Source organism: Electrophorus electricus, chromosome 3 (genome assembly GCF_013358815.1).
Source record: "Electrophorus electricus isolate fEleEle1 chromosome 3, fEleEle1.pri, whole genome shotgun sequence".
NCBI classification, from domain to species: Eukaryota; Metazoa; Chordata; class Actinopteri; order Gymnotiformes; family Gymnotidae; genus Electrophorus; species Electrophorus electricus.
In genome coordinates, this window is record NC_049537.1 from 12,741,599 (window position 1) to 12,750,000 (window position 8,402).

The 8,402-nt window shown below is 44.4% G+C and overlaps 1 protein-coding gene across 2 annotated transcripts in view; it reads left to right on the forward strand.

Moving 5' to 3' along the window:
- The first annotated feature begins 204 nt into the window (after positions 1-204).
- The window catches only part of tox2 (TOX high mobility group box family member 2), an 88,886-nt gene continuing 80,688 nt past the window's right edge, over positions 205-8,402 (forward strand). The window contains exon 1 of one of the 2 annotated variants that reach the window (XM_027000698.2): positions 205-817. In XM_027000698.2, coding sequence (XP_026856499.1) covers positions 716-817 — 102 coding nt within the window. In that variant the 5' untranslated portion in view covers positions 205-715. The remainder of the gene's footprint in view (positions 818-8,402) is intronic. The other variant, XM_027000699.2, reaches the window with a different exon arrangement.

An 8,402-nucleotide genomic window follows, 5' to 3' on the forward strand; every position in this document is an offset into this window, starting at 1 on the left:
CGGGACGCACAAGCCCCTTCGGATTTCTTTTTGGCGCGTCGTAGGTAGTTGTCAAATCCAGCTTGAGGTCTATTCTCCCCGGCTCCCTCCCCTTGCTCCTGCGCCATCCTTCTCCTCATTCCCTCTCCCAACGGCAGAGGTCGCTTGGCATTTCATATGGAACGGACGAACTGTTGGCAGTGAGCGCATGGGTACATTCTCCTACTACATGACAAAGCAGAGAGAGAGAGAGAGAGAGAGCGCCAGTGGGAAAATAGATCAATACTAAATCCAACAAACTGCGTTACCGTGATAGGATGTCAACGTTTCATTAAAAAAAACCAAAAAACTTAAATGCACTAGTTGTCAAGTTGCAGTAGGTTCATATTCAGAAAGCGGCTGTCTATGCGGACTGCATTTTCCTTGCCTATAAAAGTGAACTTTTAGTCGCATTTTGTCCGCGTACGCTTCTAGTTAGAAAACTATACTCAGGTATCGTTGCACGAACTGTTTTTGCCGAAGCAAAAACCGCGAACGGATGTGAGGAAAGAGTGCTTGGAGAGAGACTCAACCCCTTTTTCTTTCAATCGTTCTGTTTCTTTTTGTTTGGGTTAACAATAGAGCGAGAGAGAGCAGAGGGAGAGAGAGAGAGAGAGAGAGAGAGAGAGAGAGAGAGAGGACGAGGACTCACAGACGCTGAACCTGTTTTCATGCCTTCAGTCTAGCGGAGCGGGCGATGGATGTGAGATTTTATCCTGCACCCCCTTCAAGCGTGGGCTCCTGTACATTACCTACTGATTCCAGCCTCGCCTCTCTGGACTATTATCACTGCAACAAGGTAATTACCCAAACAGCAAGGCTTTGTTTCTTTACGCGCCAGATTACTTTTCTTTTCCTTCTATTTTCCCCCCCAAATAATATACCATGCGTCAACGTTGCGCAGCCGCGTCTATATGTGCAGATGGTGAAAGCATGGATTCTCAGTTTATTGCTTAGAGGTTAATTTCACGTTTTAGTTCGTTCGTAACCTCGCATGAGGCGCAAGCATCCCGCGTAGGGCAACGCGTAGTTGGGACGAGTGGGCGAAAACGTCCAAACTTAGTTGCATCTCCTGGGAATGGTTGAGGACAACGCAAGCACTTGCTCCTCTTCATTGGCTAATTGATGCCACAGCGAAAACAAGGATGGGTGGCTGAAGGTGAGAAAGCGCTGCTACAGTTTGTCCACCATAGGCGCAGTGCCAGCTCTTCCCAGCGAGGAGATGGAGCGCTCTTTGCTATTACAAAATGCATGAGCGGGATTCAAATACGGGCGTAGCAGAATGTGTGCCTCCCCACCCCCCGTACGTAAGGCATTCTTTTTTTTTTTTTTTTTAGAACAGTATTTGCTACAGAATTTTGATAGCTATGTTTCTTGTTGATACAACTACACCCCTCTGAACGGCGCTACAGTGACGGAGTTGGGTTTCCACGTGTTAGAGCAGTCCACTAATTAATTACCTCGGAGCCTAATTACTAGTGGGCAGCCAGTTAATCAGATTCGCTTTTGATCAAAATGCCACTGGATAAATGAGACACCACAAAAACTGACCTACAACCTTGCTTTGCCTGCGGATGCCTGTGCTGTTTTATAATTTTAATATTACTTTGTTACCCAGTAGGTATCGTACGTATTATATTTCACTATCACAATACTCGCTGCATTATTATATTATTATTATTATTATTATTTATGAAGATGTATTCAGTTTAAAATCGTGTCACCCCGATGTAAACTTTTAGTTATAGCTACTTTGTAGATTTGCACATGCCTTCTTGATAGGTAGCCATCACGAAGCTTAATGCATTTCAGCTATCAACTGAGAATAGATGTATGTGATCTAAGAGTATATCGCCGCAAGTGCTTTAAGCCAAGCCGGGCTCACAGCTGTAAGTAATTTAAATACCTTCTAAGGTGGCTTTCTAACTTGGATGAGTTTGCTACTGTAACATGCACAAAAAAGCCATAGAGGCGCACTCTCTCTCGAGCCACTTAATATTACATTCACTACGCTTTTATTTCCAATTTTATGTTCATGACACTTAAGACTGAAAAAGTTCGGAGAAGAAATTTGAAAGCTGGCGGGTTTTTAACGATTCTTTTGATGTGCAGCGAATGACTGCACCTGTCATCAAACGTCGACCAAAGGCAAATTCGAACTAAATATGCTTTAACATGGTGATGGGTCTGCTTGATATTTGTAGTTTTTCGTGTAACTGTAAAAACTGAGGCGCACGTACATTTGGCTTTGAAGTACGCTTTTGCAGAGCGTTTTTTTTAATTTCAGAAACAGTGAGTCTTGTCATCGCACTAAAATTGCAGGCAGATTTCAGTAGCACTTCAAAATATGTGAAACGTTACTGTCTACTATCAAATCTTTCAAATAGCTTTCCCCCCGAATAAGTTAAAAAATCGATTCCAGCCCATGCATCATATAGAGCTCTGCATGTAGCAACGACTATGCCCATGCTTTATAAGATATTCAAGATGGTGCAGCGTTTTGTTTTTTTTGTTTTTTTAACCTGTTCTGACCAATTAACATTGGTTTGCATGAATATTACACTAGAGGTGTTTAAGAGATTTTCAAATTTGCATGTTCTGTTATCTAAGAAGCAATCAAGTGTGACAACTAATGAATTGTTTGCAACATGCATGGCATGGTGATGAGTCCGGTTAAGTCCACATTCTAAGCACCAAAGACTTGGCAGAAAGGCCTTTGTGATAGGAAACGTTTTTCACAAAGGCTCTTTGCTGTTTGCTTTACTGAATGAATTAAGTTGTGACAGTGGTCTGTGGTTCGTTCTGGCGATTTCGCTGCTTGCGGAGCATGCTGGTCGTTTCTGAGGGAGTTAGCATAACCACATCCAATCTGGTCTGTGAAGCATGCATTGACCATTCGATTGAAATCTCTACCACAAAGTAGTTACATTTGGACTTCGCAAAGCAACAGATAATATTGAGTGCAGCAGATGGAATGCTAGATAAAGGGGAACAAAGAAAGAAAATGAGCTCTAACACTGGGTGACTAAGCTAGAAGTGAACTAATATAGGGTACTCCGTAGAAGGAAGGCCTTGATGTATGACTCACATTGCTTCGCTTTCCACCCTGTGGCATTACTTCCCCATCTCGTCTGTAAGAAACTCATAATTTGGTGATGTGTGTTTATAGAAGTATGTCACAGAGTTTAGCTTGTGGCTCAGGAGCATATGGAAAAGATCAGCTAGCAAGCCTGCAAGAGTACAGTACGCCGACTCCATATGCCGAAAAATGATCTTATACAAGTGGACGTTATGCAACAAATTTGAAGGGAAACGTCTGCTCCCTTGGCCACAATGGCTGTCTTTATGCAGCCCTGCATTAATATCATAAAACGCTCACAATGGGCCAGCGTGGCCTGTGGAAGGCTGTCGTGCGGGTGCATAATAGCAGCCAGCATGGAGGCACTCACCGGGACTCTGCAGCGCACCATGAGCCGGAAACGGTTCTGAAGAGCTAGGCCTTTCATTTCCTGCTGCGGGCATGCTTAGGCCCTGCTTAGGCGGCGCTGTCCCCACTGCCGCGGTACGCGCGCTGGGGAGCAGCCCGTCATGGCACCCCAAGAAACCCTGGAGCTAGGCGCAGAAAGTGGAGTTCCTATCTACGACAGAGCTTCAGCAGCCCGGGCCTCCTCTCGCACTGCCCCGGTTGAGCTGCACGCCATAGACGCTGACGAACCTAGCGCATTGCTCAGCGCAATGGGAACAACAGAATACCTGCCGAGAACTGTCTGCGCCTGGGTGGGAGTGACAAAACCACAGCCATGAAACAAAGGAACAGATTGGGGCTTGTATTTTCAAATGCTTCAGGCTTGTGTTTTTGAAACAATTTAGTCTTCAGTAGGGGCTTACCGCAAACAGCACCTATTTGCATTCGTCTTCTAGCAAAAGACATTACAAAATGCTCCAAATGCCAGCAAAGTGGGAATCCATTCTAACATCTTGTGACATAGATCGCATGCCCATGTGCCCACTGTGAGCAGCCGGCCCGGGCTTCATGGGGACGGTATGGGATTGATGCATTGCGATTTGGTGAAGGGCACATGCATTTCCCATTCATGTCATTTCCTCCCAGTGAATCGAGTAATCTGCAGAGTGGCATTAACTGAAGTGCAGTGACCCGCAGGCCCCGCTGTCTTTTTCTGGTCTTTATGGCGATGCACTCCGCTCAATTTATGAGTGAAATTACACCTTATCCAGGCTCGCTCTCCGACCACGAGATGGCTGGAATAGGGGGGCTAGCTGACAGTCAGATCATCTTGGCCACCATTTTATGCAGTGGTACATGAGGAAGCTGTTACCATTGAGTGGTAGAGGAAGGCCAGCGAGAGTCAGTGATAAGCTGCACAGTCCCCCACATATGCCCCTAAATTCATTTTCTATACTGTTGTGAGTCATACTCACTTTTTTAATAATCTGTCTGTCTCTCTCTTTGTCTTTCTCTCTCTGTGTCTCTTTTTCACCATCTCCTCTTTGCTCTCTCTCTCTCTCTTTTTCTCATGAGTGGGTGTATTGTTTGTCAAGCATACTCTCTATGCATTCCTCTGGTAAAAGGCCATCTCTTCATAAATGCATGTTTTTGTCCATAGAATATTTGCTGAATGCATTATGACTTGTGCGTAGCCTGTGGCCCATTGACTTCATTAAAAACTGAAGCTGGATAGGTTATGAGAAGCTGGCCCCTTGCCAACCCCATTGTAAAGTATCAAAAACATTACAACGCAAATACTAAAATTAAAGCAGACATACATAGTTGGTATATGGTTGCATTTGCCAAACTCAAAAATATGCACGAAAGTTTCAGAGCATACTGAACCACTTTTAGTTATTACCAAAGATACATAAGACATAGATTGGCAGTACAAAAGTTTTTAAAACCATAAATGATAGAACTTTAATCAAATCTGAAGGGATAATATACTCCAATATGACATGCAGGAAAACTACATCATATGCAATATGCATTTTTGTTTCATTGGATGGACTAATGGAAGTTATTAAACATCTGCGAACTTTGGGTGCACTGCTGAACCATGTACCACTGGCTAACTGTGCAAACAGAATTTAAAGCATATGGCCCAGTTTCTTTAATCAGCATAAAGTTAGACCAAACTTTAAGTGACAGTCATAAACTTTTTAACCCATTTTAAACTCCATTTTCATTCTGAATCCAAGATCAGTGAGTGGGTGGTTGATGGTATGTTATCTGTTACATACCTGATGACTATAAAAGACCTTAATTCATTTAAGTAGATTGTGAGGCCCCATTATCTTTTTCACACTGTACAATCTCTCTCTCTCTCTCTCTCTCTCTCTCTCTCTCTCTCTCTCTCATGCTTTCTTTCTCTCGCTCTCTCTCTTGCCAGCTCTCTCTTTCTCTCTCTCTAGCTTTTACTCAGCCGCTTAAACCAACTAAAAATAACTCCTAGGCAGTGCAATTACTGGAAATGGGTTGCAGAGTGGGTGAATCTAGGAGTGCAAGTGCCTGGCTTGAACAAGACTTAAAAACAAAATCAATACGGAACAGCAAAGCACCCTCACTATATACTGTAAGTAAATGAATGAAGGAATGAATGAATAAAGAAAGAAATGTAGTAAAAATGTTTCTATTTGTCTCTGTGTACATGTGCAATGTTTTCAGATTGGTGAGAGCCCCTGAGCCAGAGTCTGTGGAGCATGAGATTTGCTCAGGTGTACAACACTGATTTAACACTGGTGTGCCACAGAGCCTCATGCATGCACACGCCAGGCATACAAAAGCACGATAGCAACTGAGAACTTCTTTCAATTTTTATTTTCTTGACATACACTGACGTACTTTAACTTCAGTATTTTATTATTTTCTTTCTCCAAAATTTCCCTCACCCTTCGCGTCCGGACGCTCGTAGCCGCATGAGCTGCCCCAGCAGGCAGTTGCCCTGCCGCTCAGGACTTCTCGCCCAGACTGAACGCCCTCTCAGTCTTGTTCACGCCATGCGTACAACCTTCTTTTTCCCACGACTCAGCCTCCGCAGAGATGCCAGACGCGAAACGAACGGTGAAGCCGGCGGCAGCGCGCCCTGAGCGCAGAGCATCTTCAGGCTGCACCGAGCCATCCGCTTTTCCTGCTGACTGGACAGACGCAGGCGTATGGCAGTGGTGTTCTCCTAACTCAAGACCAGGCTCAGGACCGAACTGTGCATGTCAAAAAGCAGGGCGCACGCCACCACGGGCAGTGGAGGGGGGAGGGGGGGAGGAGGATCAGCTCTGGTGGAGATATTTACAAGTATGACATAAGTCACCGAAAGTTCTGCACGCGTGAAAATCATTCGTCTCCAAGAACACTGAAGACTGGATAAAAAGCTAAAAATACTTGTAAAATATATATACCTAAACAAAATTACATGTTGTCACTTTCTTGCAGTGAGAAAAATGATTCTTTTCACACACACACACAGACACACTATATATATATATATATATATATATATATATATATATATATATATATGAAGCAACATCTAGGGAGTAAGTGCAGTGTACTGTAGCAGAAGATGTAGAAAATTGCAGTGAAGTTCACAAGGTTTCCACACACCTGTATATGAAAGGTATTTTCTAAGTTGTATTTAATTAAACCATTTACTGCTGGCATACTGTGCATCAGTGCTGAGGAGGGGAAATGCGAAATGCTACGATGTGTACCCCGTGCCTGGTGAGATCTCACACTGCATGAGTCAGAGCTGTGTAGTGGGGCTTGTGTGTGTGTGTGTGTGTGTGTGTGTGTGTGTGTCAGTCAAAGCTAGTACACTCTGACACTTGTCTTGCTGGTGTGTGATGCGGGGCTAGTGCAGACCGCATGGGTCATTGAGCCTCAGCGTGTCTACAGCATTGATCCCTTTCAATTCCTAGGTGCCTTTTTCTAAATGGAAAGATTTCTCAGGCTGTCAATCACCGTTTGAGGCATGATTAATAAAATAAGGAACATAATAGCATAATAGAATCTTGTTGTGTTTATTGCAGTGAATGATTTTTTTTTTAAAAACTGCATTTATAAAAGGCAAAACAGCTCAGAAAGTATAACAAGGCCACATTCATGCAAAGCACTAAATCATTATAATTCATTATTATATTTGCTACTGTGAGAGGCATGAAAGAGAGAAATTCAGAAATTCCTCGCTTCTCATAAACAAATGCAGGGATATATACATCCATATAGGCTCAGTAGTGTGGTAAACGTAGCCGCTGTTTTTTAAGCCCTGTCAGCAGCAGTGGGAGTGCTAGCCTAGCAGCGCGCTAATTGGCCTTGGCAGAAAGCTGGAGCAGGAGCTCTTGTGAAGGGGGGAGCTTTGAATGGCTGCTGGCTGGACGCTGAATAGCACGCTGCTTCACTAATGCACACCGTAAATAATAATGATGCCTGTACGTGCCAGACTTCGGTCGAAAAAGCTCCCCGAAATGGGCGAGGTGAAAAGAAAGGTCTCCTCGTCTGTGGAGATGCCAAGACCATTTGAGAGAGGCTCTGACAGCCTGTAATGTACTACAGCACTTCCAGGTGCTGCAAGAAGAACTTGACTGTTCCTTCTGAGGGTGTTTTCTATTGTGTAATTTTTTGTGTTGCTTTTTTTTCCTTGTTGTTGATTGTGTGTGTGTGTGTGTGTGTGTGTATGTGTGTGTGTTTTCGTACTGTAGGTTTTTTTTCATTCATTAAGTAAACCCTTGTGCTCCAGTCATAATAGCTTTAATTGTCAGCTTGTTTTCGAAGTTGCGAGGGAAACGATAAGGGCAGAGCAGCGGGGAAAGCACATCCATGCCAGCGTCCTTAAGGACCGTCTGGCGGTGACCTCACAACGAACCACCAAAGGCGACCGTACGAAGCCATATTAATCGTGATCCTCTTCAGTGCTTGGCACTTTGATCAGGATGAGGGTTTTGATGTGGGCCGGCATTTCCTACCCATTTACATTAGAAAAACGGCGGTGTGCTGTGCTGCTCAACACCCCCCTCCCCCGACATCAGGAAGTGGTGGTGGGTTTAGCAGAAGCTACCAGCCTCCATCCGTCCGATCGCATCATATTTCTGCTCCTCATTATATCGATGGGGGGGGTGGGTTAACCTCGGTGGGTAAGGGAGTGGATTATTTATTTATTTTTTTGTCTGGGGTGCATTATTTTTCAAGGGCCTGTAATGTCAATCAGCGCGGTGGAAACCTAAGAGGAAGGAATGGCGGGTTATGGGGGCGGGATGGGGTGGAGTGACGGATTGTTCAGGGGGCACGTTCTTTTTCAGCAGACTATAACGTCAATCAGCAGAGTGGAAACCCAAAATGAGCCCTGCCACCAGATGTTGCCGCTCTCCGACTGTCACTTGAA